Genomic DNA, 19,713 nt, shown 5'->3' with positions numbered 1-19,713 from the left:
TATACATTTAAGGAATTTAGATTCTTTTTTAACAAAAACATTGTCTTAAAAAGTTGGATATGAGCCACTCGAAATTCATGTAACATACGTTGATACATATACTTTATTTAAATGTTCATATGGTGTATGGATTGGGTATGTAAACACGAATTATAAATAGACCTAAGTCCTAATCTTGTTTCGTATTAAGATCCAACCCATAATTTTCTCTATATTACTCTATGTTCCTCTCTACCTTTGTATATACTATTTTATTTAAAGATGTGGTTTAACATAATTGAAGGATAGATCATGTAAGATTATCATATCTTTGTTGGAGTGTCAATTGGTTCGTTACAAACAAAAAAAGTGAAGTAACATAAAATTGTATAGATGCATTGTTAGACGTGCATTATATGAAATAATGAAGTACAAAAAACGAATTATTCAAGAAAGATAAGATAAGATATGATCATGATTCATGAAGTAATTGTTAGATCATGTCTGCATGAAAGTTAGGATGTATGTAGAACCGTCTTTGAAACACTGCATCATCAACAGAGATGATACTTCATACCATACATAGAATCATAGATTATATTTCTATCACTACATCACCCACGTTGTGGGGGATCTCCTTTGCTCGTAATAATGGGTGATTTGTTCTACAAATTTGAAACATGCGTTTAATAACAAGTTGTTTATTGTTCTTCTGTTCCTACCATACTATAGGATTTCTTTAGGGTCCTTTGAAAGTTTGAAGTGTTTTGCATCTAAAGCGGTAATAGATATCTTTCAATGGTGCGTGTTGCACAGCTTCCAAGGCCAAGTGTACAACCGAATTATAATATATTCTCCATAGGAAATATATATTGGGTTTACAACCGTTGTATATTTTCTTTTGTTTTGATGAGTAAAATGATTGGTCCTGGCCTAATCAAACCTAAATTCTTACGCTTTTTTTAGTCTAGTATTTGTAACCCAACATTAAAAATTTAAGCGGAAAGGTAAGAGATTCTCACACTCAAACGCTTGTACTTATAAAGATCCCTTGAAACCTTAAGGTTTCGGTTTTCCTAAATCCCAACCAACTAAACCAACCAAGAACTTTTCTTGGTTTTCCAACCTTACTAAACGTCAAAATGAACAGGAACTACTTGAAGTATTTCAGAGTATTTTCTACGGTTTCAAATTGATGCAGTCTGCTCTTCATCAAAGGCTTGGAGTTTTGTACAATAGTTGCAACACTTGCAATTAATTAGGGCAACTTGACTTTATGGATTAATTCTAAAATGCGGTGATATAAATGATTGTGGAAGTTGACAGTATTGACCGAAATCACATGTTGGCACATTTTTTAAGAGATATTGAGTCATAAATTTTGACATAAAATATCCCAAAACAGAGGACTAAGAAAACTGTAGAACTTTCCAAAGGAAGAGATAAGAAGGTTAAGTTCACATGAATTTCATGAATATGAACTGGAGCAGAACATTAAAATATTTCAAAGTCAAAAATGAGTTTCAGACGTTCATTTGTTCACTTTTTTTTTTTTGGGTAAATACCTTCTCCATTATTTCACGTGAATTAATAAATCAATTACTGTAAAAGAAATAAACTTGAACTAAGATTTTTGATAATAATTCTATTGTTTAATTTACATGATAAAAATGTAACCTATAGATTTTACAGCCTACGTACATTCGTGCTTCTCTTTCATTCAATGTCCTTCATTGCATCCTGCAAACACAAGGAAAATACAGTTTCAGTATATTTTAAAGTTCTGTAATATCCGAAGTCACTGTAATAATTGTTTTGAAGCTTAATTGACCATAGGATTCAAACGCAGATAGCATCAGCATCATAGAATACAATTTCTGTTAAACTCTATGACAGACTGACAGCAGAAGTTCTAAAAACATCAAATAGTAGCAAAAGTTTGCGAGTATGTCATTCGACTGAGTATGAGATAATCTATAAATGTACGAGATATTAGGACTAATGACAAATTTATCAATAATCATCAGTTTCTAAGGCATTCCTCTGATTATTGGAGTTTTGAAAGAATAATCTTTTACCGGATACCAAGAGGTGGATCACACTATTATACTCTACACATATGTTGGATTGACACTATAGTGAGACAACAATGAAATACTCCAGAGTCCAGAGGCATTACCTTGACCAGTTTTGTGACATAAGAAGCAGCCAGAGCTGTTGCTAATAATCCCAGCCCCAATGTAAGAAGTTGACCATTTCCTCCCGTCACACCAACACCAGTTTCTTCTTGCTGTACAAGAAGAATGGTACAATTAGACACTTATACTTGCCCAGGTAACCAGAACCAGACAGCAGTATAAGTTAAAATTTGAGTACAAATTGGACATGAAATCTTCACAGTTAAACAATAATTAGCAGGGCAAGCAGTCCCTCATATTTGGTTTAGCATGGAAACATGATCGTTGTTATGACAGCAAATCAGACTCCACAACACGTTCAGAAAAGAAACAGAACAAATGAAATTGTCCAGGCAACTACTGCAAATGAATATCAACTTCGGTGAGGGGCTAATTGATTCCAGAATATTTTAAAACCAAATTATAGTTAGCAAGATCTGTGTCAGCTCTTTTAACAATTGCTCGAGAGAGAAAAGGAGCAGCTAGGGAAGAAGAAAAATAAATGAAAATGGCATTTGAAGACTTCATGAATACAACCTAAGGCAATTCCAATACTAGGCCGCAACCCAATGTACTATCCATTTAGCTCAGGAAATCCCTTAACATCTGTAATTGACTACTAATCTGACTTGTATTTCTTATTCAACAAGGCTAACAAATAAAGATAAAAGCTTGAGTCTTTGACTGATAATAGCAGAAATTTGGATACAAAAGGATAGGTTAATAGCTTGAGGCTATTACTCTTTTGTTAACTCAAGGTTATCACTCTCCTAGTAACTTGAGGTTACTACTCTCAACATATTTCCTCACAATTCACACAATGATTACTACATACCCTATCCCCTATTTATACTAAAGCTACAGACTACTAACCTAATAATACTAGACTTCCCAAATCGACCCCTCCTAAGGTTATCCCTATATTAAAGGTACTATAACATCATTGAAGGCGAATTTTGAACAGGTACATGTTCTTTGAAATTTCTTTTCTTTGATCTAAAAGGTGAAAATAATGAACCAAACATATATCATCACAATCACTGCAATATCAATATAATTATCACCACACCTGTCAATATATATATATATATATATATATATATATATATATATATATATATATATATATATATATATATATATATATATATATATATATATATATATATATATATATATATATAATTATCACCGCATCTCCTTCTAAACTGAATGTCCTAAGAGAGTAAGAGCCCTTCCCAACCTTAACACTTTGCTTGGATAAGGAAATGGAGAGTTTTTTTTTTTTTTTTTTTGTGTGTGTGTGTGTGTGTGTGTGTGTTTGGGGGGGGGGGGGGAGGAGGAAAGGGAGGGGAACACCTTTTTCTACCCTTCCTTTCCCCTTTATCTAAATATCCAAGAAAAGTGTAACACTTGACAGCATAGCAATATGTTGACTATGTAAAATACTTCTGTGCCATATGGGCCTGTTTGGTTGACTCCAGAGAAACTGAAAAGGGTAATGAGGGGTAAGAAAATAAGAAAAGGAAATTCCTTGAATAGATATAGAGAATGAAAGCCAATTCCCCTTAACAATATTTTAACTGAAAAAGAAAGGATAATCTTTAATTTATTCTCACTTCCTATCACCATCCTCGCAGGCACCCTTTTCTCTATCTCTATCACTCTCAAGCTCCTGAACCAAATTTCATAACCACCAACTTGGCAACAGATCATGGTCTTCTCTCTCTTATTCATACAACCACATCACTAACATTTCGATTCTTATTTATATATTTATACAGGTCCCTTAAATATAGGTTTTCATCACCACTGGCCTATTCAGGACTCTCAGGCAACCTTAATTGGAAAGCAATTATCTTTCAATTGATGTAGACAATGTGGAAATCAAAAATCTGTGTGGAAAATACAGAGTTGCAGTGTTGGTAGTTGGGCTACGACAGATTGTTGGGTACAGCTAGAGTTGATGCCCATGAGATTTGGGATAATCGAGGGGATCAAGAAGGTGGTTTGGATAGCTTCAGGTTAATAAAGGAGCTGGATGTGGTGCGTTTCTGTAAAGGGAAAGTGCACAGGGTTGTTGGTTTGGGTGGCAATAGAAGATCAGACTGATGGTCGTTGGGATGGGACATGGAAGGGAAAATGGTGGTAGTGGGTAAAAGCATGGCACTATGGCAGTCCTGTCAAGGGAGAGGTGAGGGTGGGTTTGGGGTAGGTGGTGCAATGTGAAAGATCCCATAGTAGGGAGTTAAACTACCAAGAGGTAGGGAACAAAGAAGAGGGAATCCAGATGAACACAATAAGGAGAAATGGAAATGGAAAAAGGAAAGGGAAAATCATTTACTCATAAAAGAGGATAAGAGTATCAATTTCCCCTGAAGGCTTGCTTGATAACAAACCAGCCCCTGATAATAAGTAAGGGTGCTCTAAAAACTTCAGTTCCACGCACACAGCAACTAAAGCCAAGATACTCAGCTTAATCTTCATAAGTAGTATAAGGGGAGGTAGTATTGTTCCAAAAAATAACCACTTTCACAGTTCACACCAACAATCAGTAACTACTGTTGTAAACAAAAGTCACCAAGAAGTTTTTCATTCCCATTTCCTATATCTCAACTTGGGTGGGAAAAAAAAAAAAACTTCAGGTAGATACTTGGTAACAATATGAAAGGAATTTGTGTGATTTTTTTTTTTTTTTTTTTGGTTTTTTTGAAGGAACTCACAACAGAAGTCAAGTTATAGAATGCTACTTACAATAATCGCCCGACCAAAAGCTCCGGCATTCACATACGCCCATGTCCCTGGAAGCATCCCCAACCAACTGCGTGATATTGAGTGCTGAATAAGTATGTTAGCAATTGAGTGTAGATAAATAACTTCATTCAACTTTATCATCAGCTTTTAGCACCACATAGATGCTTGAAAAAAAATAATAATGAGCTTGATATGCAAAATATGCTAGTGCTAGTAAAACTGTACTCACATCAATGGAAATAACAAGACAGCAGTTACATGCACATTAAAGAATAAAGATGACCAACAATTTCACTGAAAATGCAATTGCAGATCATTGAAACTACTGTATACTTGCAATAATTCAATATTAAACATCAAACAAAAACCCAATAGATAAACTGTACAGTGTACACTAACGGATATGGAAAGGACCCAAAAGCACAATACACAAAGACAGAGGATATGTCCTTTCGCCACACTATATGTCTCCACACATTGTTTTCAAGGTGCACATCTTGAACACGAGTGCTGCACTTACAGCTTAGATCAGGAATGTTTACTCATAAGTTACATTTGGACCCTCTTCTCACTTTTGAATTTTATTGTTTAAAGCTTTCAAGAAAACATCATCAATAACACACCCTAGGATCTCGTTGCTTCAACAAAGCTTTTACCAAGAGCTGAGCCACAAGTCTAAGGACAAGCCTCTAAACCACCAGTTGCAGCCCAACAAGTGTATTAGATAAACGCAGCACTCACCAAAAACCATTTACCACCACAACTAAATCAAAAGGCATAATAGTGAGATAACAAGAAGCAGACCTTGCCAAAACATAGGGGATAAATTTGACGGACGTAAGTCCATACAAGTAATTCCCTAGGGAAAAGGGAAGCAAAGGACTCAAGCGAAGGAGGGCAACAATTCTGAAACCATTCTCTCCAATGGCTTTATCAATTGCTTTGAACTTTTTGTTTCCTTCAACAAGTTTCAATATTCGCTCACGGGCAAAGTATCTTGCAATTAGAAAAGCAATGCTTGCTGCTAACTGAAACAGAAACAAGAGAAACCTAAGGATAATTAGCAAGAATCTTTGCATTTGGTTACACAAAATAGAAAGGAAAGACAAAAAAACTCACTGTTCCACTTATGGAAACAAGTACAGTTCCAGTGACAGAACCAAATAAAAGACCGGCAGACATTGTCAATGGAATAGCCGGAATTGCAAGAACCTAAAAGAAATGGCATAAGGTTAGTTTAAGGAAACAGAATCCAATCCAACAAGCTCATAGGATGACCAAATCATTCATGGATTAGTTCCTAGATTAAGATTCCACTAGCTGGATTCTTCCAATAAAAACTTTTGGTGATAATAAAGACATAGGGGGATAACAAACCTCAAGTCCGGCATATACAAGCACAAATAATGCATATCCTGCTGGCCCATAACCTGTATACTGAAAGTACTCCATGAGAATCAGGATCAAAAAATTTACAAAGGATACGCAATATTCCTTCAAAATTATATAATATCATGATCAATTCCTTCACCCCCAAATCAACCCTCTAATATACTCCCTCCTCACCTCACATTACTAGTTCAACTACACTACCAACATTACTATAAATTCTGAATGGATTCAGCACTTTTTAAAAATGTCCAGAAAAAGTTCACCTTCCCTGAAATAAAATATTGGTCATTGGATTTCCTATTTTCCTAGCAAATCCTAACTTACATTAAGTGAGCCAAAGCAAAAAACTTAACACTTAATATGGACTCCGACACTCACATATGCTTTCCTTTCGAATTTAGCTGTCACGTTATTAGTTCAAATTATACTACCGACATATCTATTATTTCCATATGAAGTGATTAGTATTTCAAGATGTCTGGAAAAAAGTTGTCATAGTCTCTCTAACATTTCCTTAATAATACCAAAGTGAAATGTAGCACAAACTTAACAGTCATAATGGAGACCATCCACCCGAAACCAACACTCAAATATAAGTATACTCTTTCCTTACATTATTCATTAATAATAATTTAAGATGTCCGGAAAAAGTCGTCACATTCCCTTAAGTAGCAAACTAGCAATGATTGATAACTGAATTTCCTAACATTTCCTAACTAAATTTAAATGAACTGAAACAGAACAAAAACTAAACAATCTTTACAGAAATTACCTTCAATCAACGTAGAAAACTGAGTCAAGAAACTATTAATCTGATCCCTATAAAAATACCCAGCAGCTCCAAACCCACCAACAACACCAACTAACAACAACCCAGCAACAATAGTACCTTTAATGGCGGTATCACCTTCCAATTCACCCTCTTCCACCTCATCTTTCGAACCCGAATCATCGGATTTCGAATCATCATCTTCTGGTTTCGGGTTCCAATTCAACAAACGTCGAAGACTCTGAGGAGGAGGAGATTTCTGAAGAGTAGTTTGCGAAGTTTGTTGCTGCTGTTTCTTCGAAGAAGAACAAGAAGGACTCAGAAATTGAAACCGCCGCGGCAACCTGCCGCAGGTTCTGCTACTTCTGGTGGTTGTAGGTGGCGGAGAGAGAGAAGAAGACGGCGAATTGGAGGAGGAGAGAGAAGAAATGTATGGTGAGGGTGGTCTTAGGATTAAGAGACTCCGCATTTTTCTGGGTTTTTGACACCCTTTTTGTTCAGTTTTGTTGATGAATTTTTGTTTAATATTTCTGGGAAAGTTCAAGAGAATGATCAGGACCGTTCCTGACATTTTATGGGCCCTAGGCAAAATCATAATCAAGGGCCCTTAGAAAAAAAAATCATTCTAAAATAATATAATATATACTTTGTATCTAGTACGGAGTACAAAATATACAATATGCAGCATACTCCATGTACGTGTATTACAGAGTAAATAAGAACAATGTTTCATTGTAACTTTATAATATGATCTACTGCTATACTACGTACTATATTTTAAGAGTATCAACAACCCAAAAAATAAAGTTGAATACTTGATCATAAAGTTTGTTAATTTAAAAGTTAAAGATAGAGTATGTAAATTAAACAGTAATCCCAATATTTATCCATGGATAAAAACAGAGAAAGGAGAGAGAAACTTTACCTGAATGTGAAAGAGAATAAACACAATTAGTGGACACAAATACACGCAAAAAAAACTCGATGAGATGATTAAACCAATGATTTTGTTATTTTCATTCATAGTAGGATAATTAAAATGTACTCCGTACTGTACTACATACGAGACTTACGAATATAATTGAAACTAATGAGTAATAGTTGTAAGGATATTTTACGTGCTTAAAACATTTTCATAATTTCATTTACAGTATCAAAATATTTGGGGAATTGATAAGAGTGAAAGGCAAGAACCCATTAATTTACTTGGTGGGAAATGAAGTTTTTAACTTGTATTTAATGCTCAGGGAATTGGAAAACGGGAATTGCAACAATTTTATAGTGAAGCGAAGCGTATAAAGAATTAATGGCAAAGAATTAAAGAGTGTTGTCATGCATTAGAGTTTTCCTTTTTTTTTTTTTTTTTTTTTTTATTTTAAGAAAACTGGAGTAATATATTTTTTTGGGCCCCCCACTGGCCATGGGCCCTAGGCCACGGCACTCCCCGCCTACCCTCAGGGCCGGGGCTGAGAATGATGAAGAAGGTGGTGGAAGAAGAGTGAGTGCCATGGAAATATGAGTGGAGGTCTGTTTGACAAAAGTGTAGTTCGAAGTTTTAGGAGGAGCAGTGTTGGTGTGATCTTCTGGAGGGTGCTCTGGAGAAAAGGAATATCCCTGCTTATACTGACCACAATTTTCCTTCACCTAGTAATCTTGTACTACGTATGTCTCTTTGGGAATTAGGAGAGGTGGTGAACGGGTCGTTTCAGTTGAATTTAGGTGGGTTTATTTGGTTGTATTTTGGTAATAATATGGATTCGTTGTCTTTCAAATTTGTTAATCATAGGTAACTTGTAATAAAATTAGTTCAATTTTGGTTATATTGATTTTAGTTGGGTTATCTAGTTTTATTTGTTATTTCAACACAGATTCACGATTTATCTATTTACATACGAATACGAGTTTAGACTTTAAATGGTGGAATACAATTACCTAAATAGTTGATAAAGTATTAGAATTAACCTGTGAGAAATGGATTGAATCTTGTATACATCATTGTCAGTATATAATCTATTAATGACTTTATTTCATTGTACAGTTTTTCACCGTATATAAAGATGGGCACGGGCCGTGCCGGCACGCGGGCGGCACGGGCCCGGTACGGCACGGCATGGCGGCCCACTTGTGGGCCGTGCCGTGAACAAAAAATTGAAATTCGGCACGGGCACGGTCATCGGCATGCCGGCACAACACGCCAGCACGGCCCGTGGCACGGCCCATGCCCAAATAAAACTTAATTAATTAAGTTTATTTATATAAACTTATTTAATTAATAAATAAATAAGTTTATTTATATAAACTTATTTAATTAAATTTATTTATATTAACTTATTTAATTAAGTTATAAACTTAATTAAATAAGTTAATATAAATAAACTTAATTAAATAAGTTTATATAAATCGATTAAATCAATTTATATATATATATATATATATATATTAAAATAAAAAAATAATAAAAAAAATAATTAAGTGGCACGGTTTGGCCCGCGGCCCGGCCCGCCAGGCACGTGGGCTGGGGTGTGCCAAAATTAGGCACGGCACGGCACGCCCCCCACCGCAGCACGGCCCGCGGCGGCACGGCACAGCCTGTTGCCCATGTTTAACCGCATATACTGATATTGCCTATTCATAATACACCCTCACATATTCAAAATTCGACCCTAACTTGAGAAATAATCTTTATGACAAACGATCATCAATTTTTGGCCATTAACCCCTATTCAACCCTAACTTGAGAAATTCAATACAAAAGCTTTCATACGGGACAACTTTCAAAGCCACTTATCATAGCTTTTCGTTGTTGCTACTGCATCAATACTCCCAAGCAAACTAGCCACCTTGCCCTCACCCACAAGGCTGCAGCCATGACAGTGATTAGTGGTGACGACCGTTCCTTAAAAATATAAATTCGAGGAAAGATTTTCTGAACACCGAAGAAGGAACTTCTTAAAGGCACTTCATGTAGTTAACCAAATTGTTTAAAGCACTTTCCAAAAATAATACACAGTACAACTATAATTTTCTACAACTTTTACAGCAAGAGGAAAAAAATAAAATAACTTGAAACATCAAACATCCTAAACATTAAACCGACTCCAAATCTATCTTTGCAGAAAATAATCTTACCTAATGTGTATCTAACTTCTCACCTGAAACAAGCACAAACTCGAAAACTGAGTAATAGAAACCAGAATGGAAGGCCAAATGTGTGCCTGCAACAGTATTGACGTATGGTATACTCATTTGTTTTACATGCGACCAACATCTTAATACTAAAACCAAACCAGCATACACAGCAAGGCCTAATCCATTCTTAGGCAGTTTCCAGTTCTTGTAGGTTACCATTTCCTGCATGTTTCCTCTTAAACTTTAACAAGGATAAGCCTGGTTTCTGTATAGAAGCTGCCAGTTGCTGAAGCTGATTGCCAACTGTTGCTTGCAACTGCTGAGGACAGAAGCGGTCACGTCTTTCCAGAATTTCAATTGCAGAGTTTGCCACAATGCTTATCTATGAAAACACAGTTAAGTTCATTCTTGATCAAGAAGCCCATATAGTCTTAAGTTGTTAATAAAATACAAAAACAACGGCTAATAGAATACAAAAACAACGGCTAATAATTCATCAGATACAAAGATATACAGATGCAATTATGACAAAGTCCAACACTACTACTTGACATGTTAACTAGCAAATACTCCCACAAGTTTGTGGACAAAGTGTACTGAGCAGCTTGTAGGCAGTTACTGACAAACTTTGCAATTGCCTCAGCCCTCAAGAAACAGAAGGGTAAGGTTTGTAAGTTACAGAATGAACATTTTACTTCACAGCAGTAAGTTCACCATCAAGAAAAAGCCATATGCTGATAAGGTATCCAGGAATGGTCATCAATTTAGTTAAAGCAATAAAGGCAGAATTTATGTCTTACCTAAACAAAAAAACTAGTCAAATATGGCCAATATGGGGTTTTTTTGATTCAAGGGAAGGAAAATAAATCAAGACAGAAAAGGAAAGGAAAGAAATGAAAGGCCTTTCAATTTACCCATGACTTTTTTGGGAAGAGGAAAGAGTATCGAAATCATTACATTGTGTTTGGTAGACCAATTCAATCAAATCCCAACCACTTCTCCCTTTCTGGCTTTCTCTATGCACCCCAAAACCTACTTTTATCTCCCCACTTTCTAACTCTACCACATTGACTTTAGTGATCAGATTGGACCACCTAAGAATTATCTGCCGGATAAAGGTCAAATTCTAGGATAGGGTTTACCAAAAATGACATACAGGGCGCTGAATAGAACCAGTGGGTTGATTTTTCGGAGATCTTTTTTTGAATTAAAAAATATAAAGGTGCACTCTAGCAAAGTGGTGTTTTCTTGGATAGAAAGACCTGGAAATGGAAGTTCACGACTAGGATGGTCATTGCAGTCGGTTACAGAGTTAATATAGTGGTGGTGGATAGGAAGTTTGGAATAAGCATACTTGGTTAATTGTCATGAAACATGGAGATGGTATAGTCATAGTGTGAAAGCAGATGAAGTTGATATAATGAGGCCTCCTGTTGGGTAGAGTAGGGGCAAGCAAGATGATTCTGGTGGATGTAGGGGGTCTGGCAATGTCTGGAAGAATGATACTCAGATGTTTCTACTGCTAGGATATAAAGTAAATGTTGGTGCTGGGGAAGAGGGAGTGCTGGGTAAGGGGACCTGTGCTCTGTTGATGTTGAGAAACTCCATTTCCCTTACTTAATTCCCTCTCCTGAATAATGATAAAGCGTTACTGATCTAATACCAAGACCTTCTCTTGCCACACTCACACTCATCTAATTGCATTGAAGTTTCAATTTCAACATACTTGGTAGTTTGACAGAAGAGATTAACAATTAGTAAGTAATTTCTGATTGATTGACCCAGAAACTAAAGACAAACTTAAATCCAGATATCCACCAATTTCCATATTGATAGTATAATAAATCCAATAGTAATATATTACAATTATACAGCTCGTAGAAACCCTAGGATTTTCTATGCAGTTGCAACATTATAACTAACCTTGAATCCTGTATTCCTGATACAAAACTAAGTCCCTTAGTTGATCAAACTCGGTTATGAGTGTCAGATATGGAAGTATATTCAAGTGTTGGGTACGTGGTCGAATATTGAGGTTCAACATTATTGACACACATTGTCCTGAGATTGGACACAGGTGCAGGCCATGACATTCACGAACATATTCCCAATTCTAAAATGAGGTTTACATGCATTTTCATGTAAGAAATATCTATTGGATTTGTTTGCAAATTCTTGTAAAATTAGATGTCAAGCCAATTTAAGTTATCCGCAAGCAAGTGTTGAGAAAGGTTCCCTCTCTTGTAACATTTGTATTTCTATAATATGAATTCAAAAATGAAGTATCAGACTAGTCAGTCTATCCTAACCAGTTCTCAACTTCCCGGCTTGCCGCTCAATCCTTCTACCCTATTAGAAAATCTACAGTTAACAAGAATGCCTTACTAGCTGGTCAAATTCTGTTAGCATAGCTCAACAAAGTTGTCAGCATATGATCTGGCAACTTGCTCATCAGTCAAACCCAAAGAACTGTCTCCACTTTGAAACAGAAATTTCTGAAACTACATATCAACCATAATTCACGAAAAGGACAACAGTGAAGGTTGCAAATGAACTTCATGTTAACTAAGGTAAAAAGAGGCTCTGTAAGGCTAACTTTGATAAGCAGGAAACCAATTTCCTAAGACAAGGGGAAAACTTCATCAAAAAGAAAATAGTGGCAAGCTGCGAGATGATTGAACTAATTAGGTTGAAAAGGAAGTAAGGAACCAACATATTCATAGATAACTCGCGACTACTGACTAGGCTCGACTAAAGCTTTTGGTCAAAGATAGTGTGTAAAATTGAGAAATGATATAAAACCTCTATTAATTAACACAACTGAACTTGTCAGACGCCCCTACAAACCATGAAATTTGACTTGTCAGAAGCCCCTACAAACCATAAAATTTGTTGAACCAATGTAATTGATATCAAAGGCACAGTTGAAAATAATTTCCAGCAACAAAAAATGCACCTTCACTCTCCTCATTTAGCCCGCTATCGCATCACTAATGCATAGGTCCACTACAAAAAAAATTTAGTCAACAAGCATATTTTCATCCTTCAATTCTAGAAGCACTCGTGTCAACAAGACAAATGCGGGTATGAAACAATAAAAGAAATTTTGTAAGAAAACTCTTCATCTATATCAAGAACTCTGTAAAGAAGAAACCACAGTTATACGTAATTCGGTTCAATCCCATTTTCTATTCCATCTCATACCATAGAGTCAGTGTTCAAATGATACATGAAACACTGATAAAGCTCAAAGTTTTGGAGTCACGAATTCAAACTATGATTAAAATCTCTGATTCCAAAATTCTACACTAAACACAAACGCTTAAATTTCATTTTGAAATATTCAGCAATATAGATGTAACACAGAGAAACCAAAACCGTTGCTAAAACCAAATTAAGGTCCAAATAAACAGAGCTTATACAATTAAGTACTGCTAATTAAAACATGAAATTCCCAGGTATATTTAGCCACAAACGCTATTTTAATGGGAAATTAAGCAGTAACAAGCGAAGAAATTCTCACCGAATTAGAGGCCATTTCTAGCAACCCTTTAGCAATTGGGACGATGCAGAACCTAATTTTAACAATAAAAAAATCAGAAAATCATGAACAAATGAAGCAATTGGTAAAATTAAATTTACCAAAATTAAATTGAGACAATAAAATTGAGAAATTGTAGGTAAATCACATTCCACGGCCACCAGCAAGAGCTTCTTCAGATGGGTTTTTCCATTCATCAATTCTGACCCCAAAAATGATTGAAAAAATAATAATCAAAATTTAGCCAATAATTCATAGAACACGAATTTCAGAAATAAAAAGGAGGAGAGAGACTGACACCCAACCGTAGCGGCGGTCGAAGAGGAGGCGCTTGGTGGTGGAGGTGGTTGGCATGGTGGTGGAGTTAGAAATAGTATTTGTGAATGATAATTGAGTGGTTCTGCCTTTTTCTTCCTTCAACTCTTGTCTACTATCAAGCATTCAAGCACTCACACTCGTCAATTTATTGAAACTACTATGTACTCCGTAGAATTTAAGGGGAACGGGATGTATTAGGGGGATAAAGGGGGGCATGGCCGCATGGTCCAAGCCGTGTAGACTTATGTGTTGTGCAATGCGCTCAAGCGGGTCGTGTCTTGAATAGAGAATAAAATAGTCATGGTATTGGCTCATCTCGATCTTTGTAAATGAAACCGGTGCAAGAACCGATACACGTGTTGTGCCAATGCATCAATGCTTGCGAATCTATGTATAGTATATGTTAAATAGTATTTGTAGGTCGATAATCGATATGTTGTGCTAGTGCCAAATTTGTAAAATGATGTTCATACACGAGTAACACGACCTATGGTCCAGTAGCATAACTCTTGTGTGCTTCATGTCACGTTTGTGTCGTACCTTATTGACTTTCATATTACCTAACCTATGTTCATCTATATTATGGGAGATAGTTGTATATTTTTTCAAGTGCACATAATATTAAACATTTAAACTGCAAACGCCCCTCCTCTTTACCAGCCCCGTCACATATCAGCTCTAATATGACATTTTTTTTCTTCTAAACATCCCTAAATGATCTTCTCGTTTTAATTTTCTTTTAAGCGTCCCCAAAATATTGTTCCTGTTTCACTTTTTTTTTTTTTTCATTTTTGAACATTATGGTTCTATGAAAAGACTAAATTATCCTTTTTTTTTTGTTATTTATTTAACTACCTAACTCCACAGTGAGTTTCCCGCTGCCAGTCCCAAGCCTAGATAAAGAAAGAGGGTTACGATAGGCCAGCGTAAAACCTTGTTATATCGCTTGACTTGAGTCACGATGATTGAAAGTAGTACTAGGATGGGTGACCTTTTGAGAAGTTCTCATGTTGGTTCATATAGCTGACCCCACTTATAAGATTAAGGCGTTCAAGCAAAATAAGAATTTACTAAACTACCTAAAATAACCTTACATATATTCTCTAAATATTTATACCCCATTCATGTGCATGTACTTTATTCTTTTTTCATGTACGGAGTATTTATTATTTGCTATCCACTCACGATTCTTGTATTTTTCTCTCTTTTTAATGTACTCCGTACTTTATGTACTTTTATTTCTTTTTATTTCGTGAATTTTGACAAACGGTGAAATCATTTAGAAATGAAATGAATATTAAACATGACCGACTAACCATAAATACATAATCTTGATTTGTTTTGACGGTAAATTTAAAAAATTAGACCAACCTCGGAATTCCATACAATCCTCTATAAGGGTTAAAAAACAAAAAAAAAAAACAAAAAACAAAAACCAAAAAAAAAATTAAAATTATCAAAGAGGAATTCCCAATTTGGCAATTTCCCATAATTCCATACATTATACTCCCTCTGTCCCCAATTGTTTGTCCCAAATCATAAATTCACTCTATTAAGATTTTGGGCAAAAAATGATGCACATGGGTTGACACAAATATCAATGAGGAGAAAGATAGAGAGAGTGCTAGTGAGAAAACATGCCAAAAGTAGTATGTGACAATCTTTTGAGAACACCTTAAAAAGGAAAGTGGAGCAATCAATTAGGATAGAGGGAGTACTACTTATCTCTGTACAGAAATTTGAACAAGTGAACTCCTTCTCGCGCTCTTCCCTCACCACCTCTCTCTCTCTCGCGCGCTCTCCTGCAGCAGAGCAGTTGCTCAGCATCAATGGCGGATTTCGGAAGAAATTACAGAGCCCAACCATCTCGAACTTCATCAGACTATTCAAATCAGACTGGTGATTTCCACTTCCTTTACTCTTTTATTCAAATTTTCAGGTCAATTGAAATAACATAAATCACATTGCCAATTGATTTCCGCCATTGTAGTCTTAGAATTGTTGATTTCAGTTATTTTCCGCCATATTTTCTGTATAGTCGTGCAATTTTGTGTGCTAATTCGCAATTTAATCAGCGATTTCGCGACATTAATCGCTCTACTTAGTAGGCTGGCAAATAAAATTAATCGTCATAATGTTCGCTTAGATTGAGGAAATTGTTTAATTTCTTCAATGCATATGCCAAATTATGCTCTAATTACAGTGTATATTTTCAAATAATATATATAATGCAAAATTAGGTTCGAATTAATTGATTTCTCAAGTTCTGTAAGCATGTTTGATGTGAAGGTGTGATGAACAAAACTATTGATTAGTCCTGATATTTACAATTTGCTAGGAGTTGCTAGTTTCCTAGATTTATGGAAGTAATGAAAGGTTCATAATAATCATTTGAGCAAACCATTACCAATATTATCCGTGAACATATTGAACTATATAATTGAGTAGTAAGGGTTGTAAACGCCGTAACACTAGTAGTGCAATGAGACTCGTAAAATGATTTTGGCTAGAATGAGGAAGACAACCTGGAAATTGGTTAAATGGCTGTGTTTTGCTGATTAAAGATTGTTGTACTTGGGAAGAATAAAATTAAGTTTGTCTCATCTCTTATGACTTCTTATGTTTGTTGTATTTAGGTAGGAGTTTAAGCTTCTTGTATAATATGTCTTGCCTTTATAGAAATTATGAAGTAAATCAGTCAAATTCTGTCATCATACAGGTAGTAGTGGGGTATGTATGATGAGCAACAAGTGGAAAGAAGAGCAACATCCATCCTTCATCAACTTCATCTCGACATTCCTCAGTGCAAACTCTTTCCGGTTTAATATTGTCCCTATTGCACCTGTAATTCGCTTGTAACTTTTCATAATCTGTCATTTTTTTTAATTACATTTCGCTAAGCACTCCATGTTGACATATCATCTATGTTAGTAGGATTTTATTTTCAACTGTGGTGGAGTGTCAGTGGCTTTTGTCTTTGTCACTTCATGGGATTGCAACAGCTCCACACAAATGTACAGCAGGTAATATTTTTTTATTTTTATTTTTATTTTTATTATGGCTTTCCCTTAAACTTTCTTGTAGGAGTTCTCTCATTCTCTGACTGTGATATTGATTTATAGGGTACATAAGCTGAAGGAACAATTTGCAAACCTCTATGTTGTTGTCACCCTCCCAACTAAGGAGCAAAATGAGTCCTTTGTTCGCTCTTACTTCAAGTGAGTCCCTGACTTTACTGTACTCATTTGAATTAATTTTATTGCACTCAACTGGAATTGAAGTCTCTTTGTAATTTATTTTATTGTTATTTTGTTTGCGTTGTGAAGGAGTGGAATTGATATTGGAAGGCCTACATTTTTGCCAGTTCTTGACTTGGAGATGGGTTTTGAGAAAATTGTGAAGATTGCTCATGCCCGTGGGGGTAAAGAATAGTTTGTCTGATGTCAGTTTTGTTATTGATTGTTTGCTCATTCTTTTTTTGTTGACTGATGAAAATCCTGTTCAGTATGCAAGCAACAAGATATCATAGCGCGGATGAAGGCTGAGGTTAGCTCTTCTTTGAGTGGAATTATGCTTTAATACATGAATACTTAACATGATGTATTCCCTTTTTCTTGAAGAGGAAACAAGCTGTGGAAGGGATGGATGCTTTTCTCAGGGTGGTCACATCTATACCTGGCATAGACAACCATGATGCAAACTCGGTAATTCAAATAACATTGGATCCCACTTTACCTTTTTTCTGTTAGAATAAAGAATCCATTTTCCTTGGCATTAAAAAGTTAATACATTTTGTTTTGAAAACTTGAATAAGGTTCAAAATATGAGCAAATGATTTCAATGATTGTCCACTGAAAAAAGATTATCATCAGCAACGAAAGATTATTAATGGTATTATATATCCATTGGTAAATGACAATTTGCATCCTTTGTCTTGCTGACTTGCTTGTCCATGAAGAATTATTTGGATTTTGGAGGAAGTGTAGATACTAGATACTGTTGTATGGCTTGGACTTGATGAAGTTAACTGGAAAATGAGAAGGCTACTTTGGTACATGATTTTGTATATCATTGAGCCCCATATCTCTTCACACACCCCCCATCCCCTCCAACCTAAAGTCATGAATAATGAAAAGGACAGGAACATTCCTCTCTGAGAGGAGAACATCTGGATGAAGGGGGTTAGTTTTAGAAAAGGAGAAATGGTTCTGGTCATATTCACATTATAGCTAAAAATTGGCTTGCATCATTACTAGTTTGTGCCTTTATGGATGGTGAAAGCATGCATGTTAAACTCTGCTTGTTGACCGGGAATGTTAGGAAATGGTTCTGGTCATTTCATCAATATACAAAAGTTCTAGCCTTATGTCATGGAATGAAAATCTGGAGAAAAAAAGCCTCCCTCAGGTTGGGAGCCCTTAGAACTATGTTAACCAAGCAGCCTTGTACAAATTTATGCTGTTTTAGTAGTGTGATAGTATTAGAGGGTGATGGAACTGGTTGTTTATGAGGGATGGTCCGGATGGATTACTGTGGACCTCTGAACACTAATTTTCTATACTTAATGCATGCTATTGTACATGAAAAATGAATACTATTTGTCCATAATATTTTCCGTTGATTTATGTATGACTAGCTTTTGCAGTTGGATGAATAAAGATGAATCCCTACCGACTGAATGTTAAGTTAATTTAGCGAAAAATGTTAGCAGATAGATGATTACTGTATTAACTATAGGGATGCCAGACCTATATTTCAGATAGTTAAAATAGGGTCAGTTGCCGTTGGTGTTCTGCATGGCTGCATACAGTTATACTCTCACTAGCTAAGAACATAGAACTAAATATCTGCTCTGTCCAGCTCAATCAAGCTATTGGGTCTATTGAAGCAATAGCGAAAGCATCAAAGGAGTATATTCTGGAAAACACCGACCTTTCAGCTGAGAAGGCAGAAACTATTTGGAGATTTTTCAGGGATCCAAAGTACTACCTCAGTCCAAAAATTAATTGAGTGAAGATATCAAATTAGAGGTATGAAATATTATCTGCCTTCTCTAAGTTATCTATACGACTATATTACATTGACTATTGATGTTCCAAATATCGGTCTAGAGTTTCTTTAGGTTTCGAGAAACTAGAAGTTCTAGCAATTAAATCACCATCATATATATATTTATGTCAGCAGTTTGTTGAAATTTGCACTTACGCAGTGTTTAAGTAATCTGATTATGTTCAACCGTTCAACAATAACAACCCTGCTGTCTGATTGTTATTTGCATGTTCTATCAGTCTGAAAAAAAACATCTAGAATACTGCGTGGCTGGCACTATGTTTGGCCCTGTCAATGCCTGCTCTTTTGGTCTGTTCTTAATTTATTTCACTTGTGACTCGTTCATTTTCAGGCAATAGAATGAGTGTATAGTCGCGGAAATTTTAATCTACTAGCTATTCGAGGAAGATGAAAATTTGCCACTTAAAGGAAGAAACTGTTGGCACAAATTGACCAAAATTTATGCTGATAAATGTATGTTTGACTTTTATAACCTCTCTCTCTCAGTATTGCTTCACTGTAAAAAGAAAGGGTTGAATCAGACAATACACTCAGGAAGCTACCACCTAACCTGGTGGACCGGGTTTAGCTGGAGCATCATTGTT

The 19,713-nt window shown here is 35.6% G+C and overlaps 3 protein-coding genes across 4 annotated transcripts; 1 reads left to right on the top strand and 2 right to left on the bottom strand.

Annotated features, from left to right (window-relative positions):
• Positions 1 to 1,496: 1,496 nt before the first annotated feature.
• Positions 1,497 to 7,623, bottom strand: LOC145585273 (uncharacterized). 2 transcript variants are annotated; one of them, XM_081641988.1, is made up of 7 exons: positions 7,075 to 7,623; positions 6,288 to 6,340; positions 6,030 to 6,122; positions 5,715 to 5,938; positions 4,911 to 4,977; positions 2,159 to 2,269; positions 1,497 to 1,719 (listed from the first exon to the last, which is right to left on the bottom strand). In XM_081641988.1, exons 1-7 carry the CDS (start codon positions 7,538 to 7,540, stop codon positions 1,696 to 1,698), a joined length of 1,038 nt encoding a protein of 345 aa, XP_081498114.1. In that variant the 5' UTR covers positions 7,541 to 7,623; the 3' UTR covers positions 1,497 to 1,695. The 2 variants fall into 2 exon arrangements, with proteins under 2 accessions (XP_081498114.1, XP_081498115.1); XM_081641989.1 differs by lacking the exon at positions 1,497 to 1,719 and having other exon boundaries at positions 4,911 to 4,994.
• A 2,413-nt stretch (positions 7,624 to 10,036) lies between these two features.
• Positions 10,037 to 14,197, bottom strand: LOC145586496 (uncharacterized). The gene is made up of 4 exons (XM_081643341.1): positions 14,040 to 14,197; positions 13,890 to 13,943; positions 13,724 to 13,775; positions 10,037 to 10,582 (listed from the first exon to the last, which is right to left on the bottom strand). The coding sequence occupies exons 1-4, from the start codon at positions 14,180 to 14,182 to the stop codon at positions 10,388 to 10,390; spliced, it is 444 nt and encodes a 147-aa protein (XP_081499467.1). The 5' UTR covers positions 14,183 to 14,197; the 3' UTR covers positions 10,037 to 10,387.
• Positions 14,198 to 15,837: 1,640 nt separating this feature from the next.
• Positions 15,838 to 19,713, top strand: LOC145585272 (protein PARTING DANCERS homolog). The gene is made up of 9 exons (XM_081641987.1): positions 15,838 to 15,958; positions 16,779 to 16,903; positions 16,994 to 17,082; positions 17,182 to 17,277; positions 17,386 to 17,480; positions 17,565 to 17,605; positions 17,680 to 17,763; positions 18,920 to 19,089; positions 19,461 to 19,713. The coding sequence occupies exons 1-8, from the start codon at positions 15,889 to 15,891 to the stop codon at positions 19,067 to 19,069; spliced, it is 750 nt and encodes a 249-aa protein (XP_081498113.1). The 5' UTR covers positions 15,838 to 15,888; the 3' UTR covers positions 19,070 to 19,089; positions 19,461 to 19,713.

Source organism: Chenopodium album, chromosome 16 (genome assembly GCF_948465745.1).
Source record: "Chenopodium album chromosome 16, dcCheAlbu1.1, whole genome shotgun sequence".
NCBI classification, from domain to species: domain Eukaryota; kingdom Viridiplantae; phylum Streptophyta; class Magnoliopsida; order Caryophyllales; family Amaranthaceae; genus Chenopodium; species Chenopodium album.
The sequence above is the reverse complement of the archived record's forward strand: the minus strand, read 5'-3'. Positions and strand labels throughout refer to the sequence as shown.

What these genes read in the sequence shown, in the direction of transcription:
- LOC145586496 (XM_081643341.1), bottom strand. Translation starts at nt 14,182, where the DNA reads ATGCTTGATAGTAGACAAGAGTTGAAGGAAGAAAAAGGCAGAACCACT. An exon ending in GACCGCCGCTACGGTTGGGT is followed by an intron (nt 13,944 to 14,039) that starts GTCAGTCTCTCT and finishes TTTTGGGGTCAG; the next exon opens with AATTGATGAATGGAAAAACC. An exon ending in TAGAAATGGCCTCTAATTCG is followed by an intron (nt 10,583 to 13,723) that starts GTGAGAATTTCT and finishes GTGTTTTCATAG; the next exon opens with ATAAGCATTGTGGCAAACTC.
- LOC145585273 (XM_081641988.1), bottom strand. Translation starts at nt 7,540, where the DNA reads ATGCGGAGTCTCTTAATCCTAAGACCACCCTCACCATACATTTCTTCT. An exon ending in GTTTTCTACGTTGATTGAAG is followed by an intron (nt 6,341 to 7,074) that starts GTAATTTCTGTA and finishes TTCAGTATACAG; the next exon opens with GTTATGGGCCAGCAGGATAT. An exon ending in ATGTCACAAAACTGGTCAAG is followed by an intron (nt 1,720 to 2,158) that starts GTAATGCCTCTG and finishes TTGTGTTTGCAG; the next exon opens with GATGCAATGAAGGACATTGA.
- LOC145585272 (XM_081641987.1), top strand. Translation starts at nt 15,889, where the DNA reads ATGGCGGATTTCGGAAGAAATTACAGAGCCCAACCATCTCGAACTTCA. An exon ending in TCCACACAAATGTACAGCAG is followed by an intron (nt 17,083 to 17,181) that starts GTAATATTTTTT and finishes ATTGATTTATAG; the next exon opens with GGTACATAAGCTGAAGGAAC. An exon ending in GATTGCTCATGCCCGTGGGG is followed by an intron (nt 17,481 to 17,564) that starts GTAAAGAATAGT and finishes AATCCTGTTCAG; the next exon opens with TATGCAAGCAACAAGATATC.